The sequence below is a fragment of the Anser cygnoides genome, chromosome 1 (assembly GCF_040182565.1).
Source record: "Anser cygnoides isolate HZ-2024a breed goose chromosome 1, Taihu_goose_T2T_genome, whole genome shotgun sequence".
Taxonomy (NCBI): domain Eukaryota; kingdom Metazoa; phylum Chordata; class Aves; order Anseriformes; family Anatidae; genus Anser; species Anser cygnoides.
Genome location: NC_089873.1, coordinates 86,246,238 through 86,264,392, shown reverse-complemented (window position 1 = coordinate 86,264,392; position 18,155 = coordinate 86,246,238). Strand labels below are relative to the sequence as shown.

At 37.5% G+C, this 18,155-nt stretch overlaps 1 protein-coding gene across 7 annotated transcripts in view; it reads right to left on the bottom strand.

Moving 5' to 3' along the window:
• CADM2 (cell adhesion molecule 2) overlaps positions 1-18,155 on the bottom strand; it is a 666,627-nt gene that overhangs the window by 64,637 nt on the left and 583,835 nt on the right. For all 7 annotated transcript variants that reach the window (XM_048071686.2, XM_067001482.1, XM_048071688.2 and 4 more), the window contains one exon: positions 727-905. In XM_048071686.2, coding sequence (XP_047927643.1) covers positions 727-905 — 179 coding nt within the window. The remainder of the gene's footprint in view (positions 1-726; positions 906-18,155) is intronic.

Below are 18,155 nucleotides of genomic sequence, written 5' to 3'. Positions count from 1 at the left end.
TCTTTGGTGGTCTATATACAAAAGTCAAAAGGCTCTTCTGTCTGGTATTTCCAAATTTCCCTTCATATATCCTTTTATAAACACTTTTTAGCTGAACAATATGTGCACGAGGCAAGTATTTATAAAACACTACCCAACATATCACAGAATCACAGAATTGTAGGGGTTGGAAGGGACCTTGAAAGATCATCGGGTCCAACCCCCCTGCCAAAGCAGGTTCCTTAGAGCAGGTTGCCCAGGTAGGCGTCCAGATGGGCCTTGAATATCTCCAGAGAAGGAGACTCCGCAACCTCCCTGGGCAGCCTATTCCAGTGCTCCATCACCCTCACCGTGAAGAAGTTCTTTCGCATGTTGGTGCAGAACTTCCTGTGCTCTATTTAGTGGCCATTACCCCTTGTCCTGTCCCCACAAACCACTGAAAAGAGGTTGGCCAAATCCCTCTGTCTCCCACAAAATATGGCAAAAATATTTTTACAGATGTTTACTTAGTAAAAAGTTCACAACATTAGTGAACATATTTTGTTTAACCTGTATGAAGAGAGGTATGCCAAAAGAAGGAAGTAAACATACTAACAACAACTGGAGAATAGTGTCAATAAAAGTGCCCTTATACTTCCACCTTTTTCCTGATGTTCTTTCACTAATGATCGTAAGAAACCAATTGTATTTTCCTGAAATGCTACATATGTGTAACATGCACCAAAGAACCAAAGAGAATACACTCACCATGTACTATCAGGACATATTCTGTGCTGTTTCGGCCAATGGGATTTTTTGCTTCACATCGATATGTGCCATTGTCTGTTTTGTTTAGGAAACTGATGCTTAGGACCCTGCCATTGACAACCATTCTCTCGGGATCTGGTAGTTCTCCACCATCCTTTGTCCACAATACTGGTTCTGGCCTGTTGGATCCAAAGCAATACATTTAATCAGATACATGTAGTATGCATATGAAATATTATGTATCAGCAACAGTAACTTGTGGATAATACTCTGCTATCACAAAATACTCAGTAATCATTTGAGTTACTGGATATAACGAGCATCTATTACAACTTTACCATCTAGTACCAGATGTGAACTACTAAAATGCAGGAACAGGCAGGAAAAATAAGAGGAACAAATAAGAAAACAGAATGGTATTGGAAAAGGCCAAGGTCTTCCCTAAATAAATAAATAAATAAAAGTGCTAATGATATTTCAGTGTACACTGTTTGGCAAGACATTTGGCAAGCTGTGTGAAAACAGCTCTCTGTGTGATGAGCAGCATGGTCTTGTGCACCTGACAGGCAACAGAAATCATGCAAGCAGGCTGAGGTAGATGTAAGTGGTTTGTAAATGGATTCTTAAATTATTTAGGCTATTCACATTCACAAGTGTACTTGCATGTACTGAGTGCTTTTCCTGAACCAGGCATATCAGTTGCAAAGTAGTGCATCTTACACACAATCTAAATTTGTTTCTGTTGCTGCACTGTGTCACAGCCCATTCCCTTTTCCACCCTTACTGCATGCTTCCCTTGAATAATTTTTTTGTTTGTTTTACACATATTATCACAAGCAGTATAAGATTTGACTTAAAATCCTGGACTTCCTTTCAGTGAAACCTTTCCTCTTGTACCTGGTAACTTCACATCAGACCAAAGGCAAAGCACTGACAGCGATAACTCCTTAGCCAAGTTAAGGACACAGCAGAGAAGGGAAATGACTGTCTTACAGCTTCCCATACATCTTCCCACTGGCAACTGATATTTAACTCTTTCCCAAAAACTCTCAAGGAGCTCTACAGTTCAAAAGATTTGCCTACGACAGCAGAAAGTATTTATTACTTGTACACAGTCTTTGCCTGTATATAACAAATTGCACTTTCAAATTTACATGAGGGAAACCACCAAAAGGATATGTCCACGATTAGAAATGAAAAGATGGCTTACCAAATCCTATCTCACAAACAGATGTAGCATCTCAGGTCTTTAGATACTAGTCACTGAAGCAAGATATACACAGCCTGCAGATTCAGTTATGCTTCTTCTAACTGATAGCTTTGTACTTTACAACCTAAATATCGATTCCTTTCTTTTGGCTGCACTACTTAAGTAATTTCAACCAGTAGCAGTTCTAGATTTACAATTTATTTGGTAGCAGAATGTTACTATTTTTTTTTTCCTACCAAAGTATGCAGTTTTATGACTAAATAACAAAACAAATATAAAATACTTTTATACAATCATCAGATGCCTACTTAGTTGCTAGTCTTACTGAAGAACTACTTAATTTGATTAATTTAAGGTGTTTATAACCTATTAAATATGAGTGTTAAGAATAAGAATTAAGTCTAAATATCCAAACAGAGACAATTTGCTAAAATGCAGCATTACACACAGAATAGGCCTAATGCCTGCAACAACATTTTTCTTTTAAATTATACAACGTATAGACAAAGTGAATTTTCTGAAATGCACTCACTGCTATATATGTTCTATTACTTTTTTTTTTTTTGGTAAAAAGGACAGACATTAGTTTTGTCTTGAGAAGCACCAGAGATCTACATAGATTTCAGTAATATTTGGATGATACCTTGTTAAATTATTATTGTACTTGTTACCGAGACTGGCTGTTCTCTGACACTGATTTTAATAAATAAAAAATAACTCATAAGTCATACAGAATCATAGAATCATTTAGGTTGGAAAAGATCCTTAAAATCATCAAGCCCAGCCATCGCCTAATGCTTCCAAGTCCATCACTAAACCATGTCCCTAAGCTCCACATCCACATCTCTTAAGCACCTCCAGAGATGGGGACTCCACCACTTCTCTGGGCAGCCTGTTCCAATGCCTCACAACCCTCTCCATAAAGAAATTCTTCCTGATACCTAATCTAAACCTCCCTTGGCACAAGTTGAGGCCATTGACTCGCGTCCTATGACTGGTCACCTGAGAAAAGAGACCGACACCCTCCTTATTGCAACTGCCTTTCAGGTAGTAACAGGAAGTGGTAAGATCTCCCCTCAGCCTCCTTTTCTCCACTAAATGACCCTAGTTCTCTCAGATGCACCTTATGTGTCTTGTTTTCTAGTCCCTTCATCAGCTTCCTTGCTCTTCTCCAAATGTGTTCCAGCAACTCGACATCCTTGTTGTAGTAAGGGGCTCAAAACTGAACACCATACTTGAGGGACAGCCTCGCCAGTGCCCAGTACAAGAGGACAATCTCTTCCCTAGTCAGGGAATATTACAACATTCACATAATTTTAAATCATGGATTAAGAACTATTGGTGTAATGGGCCTTATTTATACTTAACTGTAAGTATGTCACAGTATTCTTCCTAAGTGTGCTTTCAAGCACTGATATCTAAATAGACACGTACGCACAATATACACACCTCCTTTCTGCTTAACACTAGCAGGAAATCTAGATGTCCACATTGTTGCAGAAAAATTGTCCCACGCAGTTAACAACATTAAGGTGTGATTTGCTTTGATTTGTTAAAGTTGATGTGTTCAATTTTCTAGCAAACTCCTCATTGTTCCCCATTTACCACTTTACTGTGAATCCGTAATCCCAGGAGTGGAAACTCTGAAACACTTCTGCTACAATGTAAACCATTACCTTCATAAATGACACGTTAAAGCAACTTCTGTGCAGTGGTAATTTATGAAACGTACATTTTAAATTGAACTTAGATGGCATATCCTAGTAAAAAACCCATAGGATAACAAATAACTAGGAAATGGAGCCTTAGATCTAAATTACTCAAGGAGCTTTGTCACATCTTAATATACCAACTGCAGTCCTACGCAGAGTGGCTAGAGAGGCAGATCTACATCCTCTGGGTGACAGGAGGAAAACCATCCCTTAATTAACAGAGCCACCCTGTGTGGGCTAAGCAGCAGCAGCAGAGCCATCCCTGGGCAGCTGGCCTGTGGTCAGCACGTCATGGTGGCTAGACACAGCCCTTGCTCCACCTTGCCACTCCTGGGAGGATGCTGCCTAAAGCAGTGACTGTCACAGCTGCAGAACTATATCTTGCCTTCACTGCTGGGAAGTTTTGAGACACTCTGGTCTAAACAATTCATTAGTCAGGCAGAAGTGAGTTAAGAACATGAGATGTGCTCAAGCACCCTGGCCAGCATGCTGCTACTGACAGCAACAACTGGAGCGGCTGCTCAGGGAAAGCACACAAGCATGGCCACTGCCTGTAGTCCATCCCCCTATGCTCCACCAGCAGCTGTAATCATGCCATTGGGGATGCTGGAGGGCACGTCTCTTGTTCTCCTTAGCGTCTATGCAGTATTTAGATCTGTTGCCCATAAATTTCTCAAATCTCTTTTTGAATCTGCTTGCACTGTCTGCCAACCCAGATTTCTGTGGCAATGAATTCAAAAAAGTTCCCTACCTGCTGTGTAAAAGCGTACTTTTTGTACTTTTATCTGTCTTGTACTGATCTCTGAGCAGTTGCAATGAATTATGGTAACAGAGTTTGGTAACAGTTCTGCATATTATAACCTTGCTATCAATTATGACAGACCTGTATTTAGTAGACCTTTCTTCTACTTTCTCCCCCTTCTTTTCTCTACTTTGAATTTGATACAGTCCGAGATTACTGGCAGGAAAAAACAACAACGCCCCCACATAAGAAAACAGACAGACTAAATTTAGAAAACATTGACCACTCCTTGATAAGAGCTTTAGCAACGTAATTGTCAAAAGCCCAAATGCAGTTGGAACATCAGTGAAGAAGCTCCCCTTCTGTGTCACAAGACACGCCAAACTGTAAATTTTCCATAAGTTATTCTGTTGAAGAGTGTTCATGGATGTATATACAGAGGTTCATTTTTCACCCAACATTTTGAAAGTGTTCCGACTCAGTTGGGGGATATTTAGGTTAGATATCCTAAAACATCAGACAAACACATACACTCCTATTATTGCATATTTCTCTCTATTGCCTAGGTCTCTAATATTGAAGAATGTTACCTTTTGTTCACATATTAACAAATTGCCACAAGGCCATTACTAGGACTGGAACAAACAGGGTATCTCTGAGCCTTGCATTTGTGATTACTTCACATTGAATAACACTTACCAGTTGACCCCACGCTTTCTCAGGCAACCCCAAAAAAAAGTATTTATTGGAGCACAATAGCTATAAAGTTAGAATGAGCACACTGGCAACTAATACAGTTGTATGCTACCACCTTTGCACATTTCACGACACAAACAAGCTCACCAACCTGCTCTGTCCTAACAGAAACATGCAGCCTGCTGGTACTGAGGCCGTCACCCAAGGACCAAATTTGGGGCAACAGATGTTTTCTATATGCCTGGTTTAATCCCTCCCAGGTGGACATGGGTATGTGGAAATGAGCTGTGCTACCACTGAGCCCCTTCATTGGGCTGGGGGAGGCAGCAGAGCTGAGGCACCAAGATGTTGTTTTCTTCTCCAAAACACAGCTCTGCTTCTGGCCTTGCCTATTCTAATTTGCTCTCAGTGTGACACCTTTTAAAACAAAAACAAACAAATTAAGTATGCTGCATTGAAGAAATTCTTTCAAAGACAGCTCAAATGTGACAGACAGGTCATGCCTGTTCTTTGGCTAGCATGTACTGCTTTTACTAATTTAGCTTTGTGTGCTGATGCCCACACCATCGGGATTGTACTACACTAAAAGAAGCTAGAGATACTAATCATGATTATGGCCAATGACTCTTCTACCAAGCCCCTAAAATAAGCTTAAATTCTATACCTTCTCTGAAAAACTGCTCAACAGACTTAGACTTTGGTATAATTTATATTTAATCCTAATATGCCCAGAAGCTTTCAGAAACTGACTTGCATAAGTGAACTGTTTTTTGGTATTAATAAATAAATTTGTCAACTGTCTTTATGTTAGCCTCCAAAAGTGACATAAAAAGGAACATAGTTTGGTATTCTTTCCCAGACAAACTGAGATGGGACTGCAATGAGGGAATTAAAACTGTTACTATTCCAGAGGGATTCAGGTTTCATAATGTGGAACCGAAGATTTCTTGCAAGCAACTTCACAAAGAATTTATGAGTTCAGATAAAGTATTTTTTAATCCTGATGCTAAGAAATCTTTTCTTCCAAAACAAGTCAGAGAGAAAGCTAAGGATGAACTGGAATGTGTTGAAAAAAAATGTTTTAGAAAACAAAGGTTTAGTTGGAAAAAAGCATTTAGGCACAGACTTGACTTTTAAACAAGTGTTTACATAACACCTAAGTCAACAGGATTTAAGTTCAGCTGAATGTGTTTGATAATCTAGGCCTTTAAAAGTCACACAGCAGTATTTTAAAACAAGTTCTTTAATTTTTGACCTCTTTCCCCACCCTTAACCAAAGTACTATGATGCTTCAGAGCTTCCCATAATTCTCTCTTCTAGTGATACTTTTTCATATATAAACATTAAATTTATCTTAATTTAAATAATACATGCAGCTACTGTATCAGCTCTTCTTTCTGAATACAGTGAACTTAACACAATTTATTTTCATGGGAAGTTCTTGGCTCTATGCCATTTTATTGCACTTTTCTTATTTCTGTATACAGAAAGGTCATGGCAAAAGTGTTCTCCATTAAGACTTTGATCTCAAACGCTCAGAGAACTTAATGGCCTATAATTCTACCACTGGATAACCTTTTCACATCCATAAGATCTCACTCACACAATAAACAAACAAACAAACAAACAAAACAAAACGTGCCAGCTGTTTACATCCTCAGTCTCACTGAGCATATTATCATTCATTTGGGAATCTAAAGATCCTGTCAAGACTTTGTAGCCAGCGTGGATAAAAATAGGAAAGATATAAGTATTTGTGGAACACTAACAAGAGAAGTAAATTCATTATTTTGAGCATGGCCCTCATGAACAATGCCTTTTAATTCTCCAAGCAGGGGCACACCTATTTTCTCTGAAGTCTATAAAAATCACATACTAGTGAAAATGCTCAAATGAGTAATGGAAAAAGCATCGCCACTTTTATCAGAGCATTTTTGTTGAAATGCTGGTGTAATGTTAAAAGCCATCTAAGGGAATGGTTGCTTCATTAATTTGACCTTACAGAGTTTCTCTATATTGAGAATCTGGATTTTTAGATTTGTCAGTTAATTATCCAGTTGAAAGTTTAAAACCCAAGGGAACTTCTTGTTTGTACAAAGTCTCACTCTGATGAGTCATATTGGGATGAGCTGGTTTGGGAGCATTTCATCTATCAAAAACATCAATACTCTCAGTCTCTAGCCTTTCATAAAAGGCTCAGATAAATGGTTTTTATTTTACCAGATAAGAACTCTCTATGATTTTGTATCTTTGCAGAGCTTGAGTAACCTTAATAGGGTATTTAATTCCCCAAAAGAATTAGTCAAAAATGTCCTAAGTATCTTTTATAAAGTTCCCTTTTTATTAGGAAGGAAGCTTTGAACATGTGAATTTCCTATTCACCATAACTATCCAGTCTATGCTTTTCTCTTTCAAGCATCTCAGAAGACATAACACAGCCTAAGAACATTTATGATGCCCTATACTGGTGTTTTTAAAATGTCTAAGAAATAAATTCCCAATGTATGTTAAAAATGAGGTGGCAACAAAATATAAATTTCCACTTTCTACATTATAAACATTTGTCAGGAATTCACAGCTATAAAGACAACAGGAACAACAAGAAATGTTAAAGTTGTGGTGTATTATGCTTTTGAAAAAGTTTCCTAAATTTAAAGAGATGACAAGAATCTCAAATGGTGTTAGTATTCATCATTTATATTTAAAATAAAAAATAAAAAATGAGACAGAGAGAGAGAAAATAGAAAAAAAAAAGATTGCAGAAAAGGGAAGAAAACAAGCAAACCAAAACAAAAACCCTTCATCCCTTATCTTCTGCTCTGGTTATAGATAAGACCTTTCTTTTATCCATCACAAATGCAGTGGGGTGACCGGACTTCCCACCGGTAGCTTTCCTTGGATAAAACAGGCAGTCCTCTCACCTTCAGGCTGACTCTTTGGGTTACACTTGCTTACCATGGTGATATGATAGACTAAATTTGCAGCTGAAAATCCTTATTCTGAACAAGGCTGTGACAGCAACTGATTAAGTGACTCAGGAAAAGTCTTTTCAAAGCAAAGTTATTTTTTCTGTTGATCAAAAATAAAAAGCATAGATTGCGAAGGGAGAAAGAGAGTATTTTTTTTCAAATTTTCCCCTATCTATACCCTAATCTTTCCTTGCAACTATTTTTTTAAGGTTCATTTCAGGTCAGTTAATATGCACCTTTAGCTGTAAGAACCTGACCATTCTCTTTCTGCCATAATTCTCTTTCATGCTATATCTCCCTGTCATCAGGCTGATAACCCATTTACCTTTATCCTTTCATATCTCTGACCTAAGGTTTTCTGCCCTTAGTACAGCTGTGTAGTGATGCTGCTCTGTGTCTGGATAGCTTTTTCCCAATTGATTATCAAGCCATTATTATGTTAACTATACTGAAAATATTTACCTGTAGTTTCTCCTGTTGCCTTTTATGTATTCCTCCCCAATATTTCCTTTATTTTAGTCTTTCTCAAGAAGGCAAGACAATATCTAACAAATACTCTGAAAAGTGTATAAATCATATATATGTATATATGAAGCTTCTTACCTAGTTCCATTATGTTCCATAATGTTACCACAAAAGTATAAAAACCTGCTATGAATAACATTTGAGAGATTGTTTTCTCATAGTCATAAGACAGATCAACAAGAGAAATTATGTGAAATCAGAAGATACCTTATCAGTGAGTTGCAACAGAAATAGCCCTTGTATTCTCCTATTGTAAGCAGCAGGGAGGCAAGAGATGTACAAAAAGATTTTCTCAAAAAAATCCTCTGTGGGGAAGAAGATACCATAGGGATGCAGTCCAGAAATTCATGTTAAATAACTCAAAAGCCATTGCCACATGAATGTAGATGTGGGGGAGTCCCTTAAGCTCGTTCATGGAATACCGTCCTCCATAAGGTAAGTTAAATGTGGGGGCAAAGATGGGGCATCAAATTGGCATGCTCACTGCTGTGAGTGACCCACTCTCTTTCCATGATTCACATTAGAAGTGAAAAAATAGTTCAGAGAGTTATAATTCATTATCAATAGGCATGGGGTATGTGTAGGAAAAGCAACGTTTTGTCAGGGTTAGTTTAGTTATGCTAGCACTGCTAGCCTGTTCAGCTTTGAAGGAAATGCAAAATCAGAGAGCTCACAAAAGTGCTGTATGTCTGATGGGACAATGTCAGAAAAAGTTTCATGATGCCATTGTGCTATACATCAAAACTGAGGTCAAATAAGCAGATTTTCTCAATAGTGGAATGCATAGGAACCCATCACTGAAGTATCTGATAACACAGCTATTTATTTAATTGATTGCTTATGCCCCCAGTATTAGAGCATGTAAATAGACAACTCAGAATAAATGCAGTAAGACTTGAAATCAAACTGTGCACAGTTGGTTGCTAACTTCATTCACTGCCCCAAATACCTCTAATTATACTCACACTAAGGCAAACGTTTACCTAAAAATGTATTTCTTTAAAACTGCTCTTGTTACAAAAAATTCTTAAGAAAGTACCATAATCATTCAGATTACACGTTCAGGTTTTGCTTTGCCAGTTTCAACGGTGCTGGTCCTAATGGCATTAATTTCTTCTAAGGCTTTTATCTAAACATCTTACCTTCTTTCCTCTTCTCTATTAATCAGAAGGAATCTCCTTTTTGTCTTAGAGATATTAAACTCACCTAGCAGTGAAATTACCACTGCATACCATAAAAATAACTTGTTAACCTCTTATAAATATCACCAGTCTTTAAAGAATGCAGACAAAACATGGTGCCTCTTTTATTATTATTATCTTTTTAATGAGTCCTGAAGGAGACGTCTACTAAAAGTTCCCCATTGTCATAATAAAGTAGAAAAAAATATATATAATTTTAAGCAAGACTATCCTCTTGATTTGGAAGAGAAATAGTATTTTGTATTTTTCAACCTGACATTTTTTTCCACTCTGCCCCACTTCCCTTCCTCTTCTATTAGAAGCTACTCAATACGGGGTTAGGCTTGGCTGTCAAATGAGCAAGGAAGCCAGGTCTGGCTACAAATCTCCTCCTTCCCTTGCAGCCCCCTATTAGTTAGGCCAATACCATTAGCAGACATACCGGGAGATCCTGATCTACTTTTCTATTGTGACAGACAGCTAAATCTTGTTTTAATAACATAAAGATTGCAGAGACCCTCAGAAAGTAAACTTGGTTAATTGAAATTAATAGCTTCAAATCCATATATTAGTTTATTTGCTAAAATGCACTTTATAAGGGGGAAAGCTTACCTTTTTCTCCACTGATTAGCAAAAGAAACCATATTATCTTTAATTTACATAAGAAATGAAACCTTTTTGCAATGTTCATACTCTTTATAAATCACATGGATCTCCTGTAGAGTGAACAAATTCAAAATTTATGTCTTATGGAGGCTTATACTCTGTAACTCTCCAACATTTAAATAGAAATTAACTATAGACTCTTGAACTATTCACAAAAGGTCTTAACTGTGTGCCAGTGTGTTAAGTTAGATCAGGACTGACAGGCATCTGCTATTGCTTAAGGGTTAGAGTTCATGCTGACTATTCAAATTATTCATCCTGTGTTTTTAAATAACCAGGTGATTTTTCTGTTTTCTGTTGCCTGAGATTGTTCAGCAATTATCATTTCTGCAAAAAGTTTTCCTTTGAATATGCCATACTGAGAAACTTTTCCAAAAGTTATTGTACCATAGTATTCCTTATTTTCTGATTCTAGGAATTCCGTGACATTCCAGCTCAGACTATACAGCCAAATATGTAAAACCATTAAAATCCTCACCCTCCAAAGCAAGTTTAAATGCCAAGTGGAGCCCCTTCTGATTGATATGAAAACTAATATTCTGTTCATTGATCAATGAACAACTCTGTCCATGTCAGAATCAAAAAGTAATCCAAGAACTACCATAATGACTCAACAATACTGAAATGAATAAACACCGAGTGTGACTATATATGAAATCTGAAATATTAAGTTTTCACTCATTTCACTTTTTGTTAGTACTTAACAACAAACCACTCGCAGAATACTGTTTGCTTTTAAATTCTTAAACCCACAGAATTATATTTAAACTGCTGTTAAGGATCAATATCATTAAGAACAAAAGTCCTCTAGTTTCTATGATAGTTGCCTACTTCAGCTACCATTCTTTTTGCAGTAATGCAGGATCTTAATGCTTTATTATCACTCCAAAACATAATACATATTTTCTAATAGCAAGTTCTGGAGAAAGCAAATCTTTAAAGTATTCCAAATATCCAATCTTCTCAACCTAGCGTAGGTTCAGACATCTGTGTTTCAGGATAAGCTGTACAAAAATATTTTTAACCCTCATGGAAGTGTAAAGTGTATTTCAGTTTTTGTAGCTGTTTTAAGTATGTTTAATTGCTTACTGATTGCCAGTCTTATTTTGGTACAAAGAAATCTCTGAATCATTTCAGACTTCGTTTTGAAGTTTGTGCTTTAAAGCAAGAAATAAATCCAAATAATATTCCTATAAAGACACTCCAGTTTTACCACTTGCATATAATAAAAGAACTGAAAAGTATTTCTATGTTTATTCTTTTGATTAACAATACTGCCAGGTTGAGTCTCATCATAAAACCTCAGAAATCCTTCATTTCTTCATTGTTTTAAAACATTTTCTTGTGATACTAAATATTCCCACAAGTATACCTTTAGCATTCATACAAGCCTGGTACTTCTGTATAGCCGTACTTTCTTTTCCAAAATGTTTTTCAAGTTTTTCTTTTTTTTTTTAGATCTGAACTCTTCAGCTCTTTAGATGATTTGCAAAGTTCCTTACAGTCTTGAAGTGTTTATTGCTGTTACTGTTATTGATATCCAACCAATTTGCTAATTTCTTTAATGGAACAGCTTCTTCATCAGAGTAAGTGCTAGATCTTGCGACTAATTTTCTTGGAGGAATTCAAATCTATTGTGGGTTAACCCAAGTAGGTAACTCAGGACCCCAAAGACACTTTCTCACTCCCCCCGTCACTCTCTCTGTGGGTTGGCGTAAAGGAAAGGAAGAGTGAAAGTAAGAAAACATGGGGCAAGAGAAAATTTGTTTAGTAAGTGACAGAGAAGTGGGAGAGAAGGAAAACAAAACAAGCAGTGTAAAGGCAATCACTCCCCACCTCCCACAGGCAGATCGATGCCCAGCCGCTTTCCAAGAAAAAGATGGCCACCTTCCCTAAACCCTTCCCTTCTTTATTGCTGAGCATGACGTTGTTATATGGGATAGAGTATCTCTTTGGTTAATTTGAGTCATCTATTTGGCTGTGTCCTCTCTCAGCCTCTTGTGCACTGCCCAACTACTCATTGGGGGGTTGAAGTGAGAAACAGAGTAGGCCTTGGCACTGTGCAGCTTGCATTCAGACACAGCTAACACACCTGTTTGCTACCACCATTGTTTTGGTCCCAAACCTAAACCACAGCGCTATATGGGCTGCTTTGGTGAGAATTAACTCTGTCCCAGCCACACCCAGTACATCTCACTGCTCTCGTTATCTTCTCCCCTCTCTCCCTCCCTCCCTCCCTCCCTCCCTCTCTCCCTCCCTCCCTCCCTCCCTCCCTCTCCCCCTCCCCCTCCCCCTCCCTCCCTCTCTCTCTCTCCCTCTCTCTCACTCCTCTGTATTTAAATCCATCCACCAGGCCCTGCCAATGTATTGGTATGAATGCACCTGTGGCTGGAGCTCTTAAATTCAAAATTGTATTCTTCCTGAACAGTCAGGCTGGTACCATAAAAATTGGTACACTCTACCTTGGATGTGTGTATGAAGCATGTACTGCATGCTTACATGATGTTTAGGAGAAAGCTGCCAGTTTGTTGTCCACAGCAGCTTTTATTCATGCACTGCTGGGACACTGTCAGTAAGCTTTTTAGGCCAGTCTTGGAGAAAAAAAAATTAAAAAAAGACAGATACAAAAAGGTTTTGCAGACCTGTGTCTCTCTTGCATCGGAGCTATACAGTCTTGCACACACACAACTGAACACAGTTAAAAAAAAAAAAATGAAGAAGAAGAGGAGAAAATCCTTTTACCCTTCACACCTTGACGTATTTGAAGATTAAAAACATTGCATGCTTTCTAAGGGACTGTTAATCTTCTTCTTTTTACTTGGGCATCCACTTCTGTTAATTCCTTAGTCAGAAAGTGGGAGCTACTCTGTGAGCACTGCAGATTTATTCATCTTAATGTTTGTTTGTTTGTTTTTTAATAGAAGAGAACAGTAAGTCACTTTGGCTACATGGTCCATATACTGACACACCATTACCTTGCCTTCTGTTTTTCAGTTTTGCTCAAATCTCTCCCACATTTGTCATATACTCCACCTACATGCAAAATGTTGATGTCTCACTCCAAGCCCACTCTGTTTTTTTTTTGTTTGTTTGTTTGTTTGTTTCTTCCTCTGAATCTGACCAGCTTCTCAAACAACAGGGTGGACATTTCTACTCCTTTCTTAAGTCTTGAGACATTTCTATATCTTGTAGGTAATTACTCCCATGAAAGGCAAAATTTGCTAAATGACTTTCTACCTTTCAGTAGAAATGGAAACAGAAAAGACAGAAGGGAAAAGGAGGCTGCCAAATTTCCCAGCTTTCAGTGCTAGAATATCACTTTGGAGCAAGCAGGGAACTGAAAAATATAGTCATGCTGATGTATATCATAAACAAAAAGGTACATCTTTTTTAAATGCACCATTAGAAGATCAGGGAATAAGCACTGACTTTTTTTTTTTTTTCTTCAGATTTATTCTGAAAGAGACCTGGATATTTTAATGCATTTTTAGTACCTCAAATCAAAATAAGTAGTCTTTTAGAAGCTTTTTTGTAGTCACCTCTTAACCACACTTTTTTATATGAACATTAAAGTCTGAGGCTTAAAACTTAAGTTCAGAGAAAGCACTATACCCTTTACAGTTTACAAACAGCTTTCATAAAAAGTGCACTTTAAAATATTCCGTCTATAGAAAACAATGTCTGCAGTGTGTATGCTTATACTGTTCATTTTGTGTTGTCAGTTTATAAATAATTTACATTTCTTTTACATTTCAGCCAGGAAAAAAAAAAAAAAAAGTCCTCCATGGAAGTCTAATATCTCTTTCAAAAGGATTCCTGAGGCTAAAAAGGCAATAAGAGGTGTAAGCCAGTACAACAGCAGGAAAGAAAAAAAAATACATTAAAAATCTCATGTCGTAAATCCTGCCTTACTTTCAGGGGAATGGGGACCTTGCAGAAGTGGGTAGGTACTACTGCCACTGTCAGCTAACTGCCACTAGCTCAAGGACAAAATACCGGGAAATACTTTGCAGGGAATATCTGTGGGTTGGTTTGACTCAACCATAGATTAGATAGGGTGTTTTCCAATTTTATAAAGTAGACAGACACTGCTTTTGTATCAAAAGTCTTGCACTGAAGGCCTGCTATAGACAGATTGCACAACAACAAGCTGTTCAGGTGGAAGCACAATATATTATCTGCTATGCAGTCATATAGCAGCTCTCACAAGCAACGGATAAGATATCCCTAACAACATATCAATAATTAAGGGCAGACGACAGGCTAGCTTCTAAGAGATTGTGCAAGCAGTGAAGGGGGGGAAATCTCTCCTGTCAAGTGCATCTCCCTTACTGCTGCAGGCAGAGGGGAAGGCAGATTCAGTGAAGCTGCAATCTCCTCCAGAGAATGGAAAGTCAGCAGAGAACAAACTTCAGACTAGTGGCCAGGTAGCCTCACACAGTGAAAAACCAACATCCATTCAGGGCTACAGTAACATTACTTCAGTTGGGGAATGGGTAAATGATGAAGCAGAGAAACAGAGATGCCCTGAAAGCTCCTTTAAAACTCCAGAGCTTGAACTACCCTGGCTGAGCATGTCTGTAATATACTCCCTTCCCCAGTTGTGCCTGGGATTGTTGCCATTTATTGATGTGCAAATTAGAAAGTCAAATTCCTTTCCTTTCAGATTTATAATCTAAGACATACACTCAGATAAGAGGGGAAAAAAGAAGAGGGGAAACTATACAGAGATAAGTGAATATAAAGAAAAATTGTCACACCTTGTTTAAATGTTTTATTGCTGTTCTTAAGGCCTTTTTCTTTTCTGTCAGAGTACAGCTGAGATGATAAGTGGCATGTAAGAACTTCATTCACATGAAAAAAAACGTTGATTAAACATAGAAATCTTAATGGCCTGGTTTTGCTATAATTCTAGTTCTATAGGTTTCTAATTATGTAGTCTGTATTCAAACAGCTAAGTCTTTGGGCTTCTCATACTGCTGTTTACACCTTGTTGATTCCTTCTTAACCTTTAAGAGCTATTGAGAAATTAGTAGATTATTCTTTTTCATCAGCTATAAGTAAGGCATGACTATAAGAACAAAGGATGATAGAAACTGCAGTGGATTAAATGGACAATAACTGAAAAAAAATATATTTCAAAGACATGCAAATGTCAGCAGTATTAAGATAATATGGTGCTCAAGTGGATGCCTCAGAATGGCAGCTGAAAATTACTGGGATTAACCAGGAACTATGCTCTTAATGCTAATGAAGTACTGCTGGGGATAGGAAAGCAGCAGCAAAGCACAATGACAGGATGAGCACACCTTAGTTGCTATACATTTCATAGAACACAGGAAAATAACATCTTCTCATCTAGTACGTCTTCAGATCATTTTATAACATAGTGTTCTTCATAAAAGTTTACAAGCATATTGCAATCCCAAACCAGAGCACCAAGAGCTGGGGAAAATACCAGTTAATCTGAAATAACAAAAGTAACTAAATAAATAAATGAGAAATTCACCATGATTTATTTTAAATATTTTACATTTTCATATTGTAAGATTAAAAAGAATGTATATTTTCTAAATCCAGTTTGGCTAAGAGACAAAGAATAGCATAGGTCAAACCAAAGTGCCACTTTTCATGCAACTCCATAGGTAAAGGTATTGGTGGAGACTGCAAGGAGGAAACAGGAGGTAACTTCTGTCATGCAACATTCTCAGTTCCATTTTTTCTTTTTCTTTAATCAACAATATGTCTCATGGTGATATCCCCACTGCCAGTTGAGGCCAGAAGTGTATATCAAGATATCGATGAGCAAAGATTATTATGAGCTTTATTTCCTTTGAGGAGTCAAGATTTTAGACTGCTCAGATATTTCAGGCTGAGACACTAAGGGACATTCATATGCCTAACTTGCACTGTTTTCAATAAAAGCTGTGTCCCAGTACTCGTAAGAAGCCATGTCTCTGTTATTACAAGTAAGCTGAGAAATCCCATCTAAGAAACACCAGCTGCATTTCTGGGCTAGGGTCAAATGCTTGCTGGCACAAGAATCAAAGAGGAAAATGAAGAGTGGCTGATTCACTTCCGCTTTTTCCATTAAGTAAACAGTTGAAAATCTGATTCAGTTACTTGCTTATCCAAATAGTACTTGTTTAAAATCTTGTGGCTATTGATGTAAGACACAGTCAAGGAGAAGCCTCATTAAACTAAAATTCCTCGGTGCATTTGAGATGCAGCGACAGCACCCAGAGAGCTGATAAAAGTACCAGTGCTGCAACTTGAATGGCAAGCAGGAACTATACAAAGTCTTCAGTACCAACCCTCATTAACCAAGCTATGCGCTTCTTGGTTTTCAGTGCATGTAAGAACACTGCTTATCATGAAGTTTGGGAGATGTAGCAGAAGATCCTCTTTTCATTAGACAAGAGACCTTTAATAACTAGCCACAGCAATGACTTTTATATGATGTTTAGTTGAAATATGGATTCTTCTCAATAAGTACCAAATATTTGTTGATATTTATAAGAGTTATTGGAACATCAAAGGAGTGGAAATATGCTGTAATATTTTTGTACTTTGGTTATATTTTTTCACCAGTGTCAAAAAGCTCTAGAAAATAGCTGATGTTGAAGCACACTGCATTAGATCACAATAAATAATGAAATGCTTCATGCCTTCAAGAGAATATAATGAAAGCTTAATAACAATGCATTGGGAACTTATGATTATTTATATTTCAGAGCTGAGTCCTATACTGTGGTCTGTGTCAATTTCTTTTACATCTAAAAATAACTTATGAAACCGTAATACAATAAATGAAAAAAGAGACAAATATTATTTACTTAGAGGAGTTTGTTTTTCTTTTCCCAAATGTATCATTATCTTCAAACAGAGGGGAGTGTTTTAGTTCACACAAACTTCCCTCACACAGAAAATTATCCATTAGTACCTTCATGGCAATAATTTTAGCACAGTAAAGGAGATATCCTCAAGCTCTCAGTGGGATCCAGCTCTATTAGCATCTAGTCCCAGCAATCCACAACAGTCTACATTCAAAGCTTAACAGCACAGAAACAGCTGTATTGGATCAGACTAAAAGTTCAGCTAGCCCAGTGCCTTATCTCCAGCACTAGAGATAAGCAGATGTCTAGGGAACAGGCCAAGCAGAGATGCTGCCTCCGCAAGCACAATTCCAACCCACAACTGTCTCAGGTGCTTCTGACACCAAGCATAGTGCAAACCTTGAGGATTTTCCCTTTTATACATAAATTTATCAATTTATGCAGCTTTCTATTGATGCATTTTTACCAACTGTCCTGTCCGTTGACAACAAATTCCAAAACTCTACTAGTTACTGTGTGAATGACCTCCTTGCTTTATTATAAAACTGGTTCTTACTAGCTTTGTTTAGCACTTATTTTTTCTATTTGAAGAGAGAATGAACCAGCAATCCCTATCAAATATATCTGTATCATTTATAATTTTGTAAACCACCGTAATATTTTCCCCTTGTATCAAGTGGGCCACCACATGGCATATAGTTTTTCCTTTTGTCACGATAAGATGTCAGCTCTACAGACTTTCACATTCTAGGACCTCTCCTGAATCCCTTTTGTCCCAAGTTAGCACAGTGGTTTTAAACATGAAGTTTCTTGTCAATGTTCTTAATTCATGTATTTCATTTGATTCCTTTGAACTCCAGGGTGAAACCATCTGGTCCTCCTGGCTTGTTTC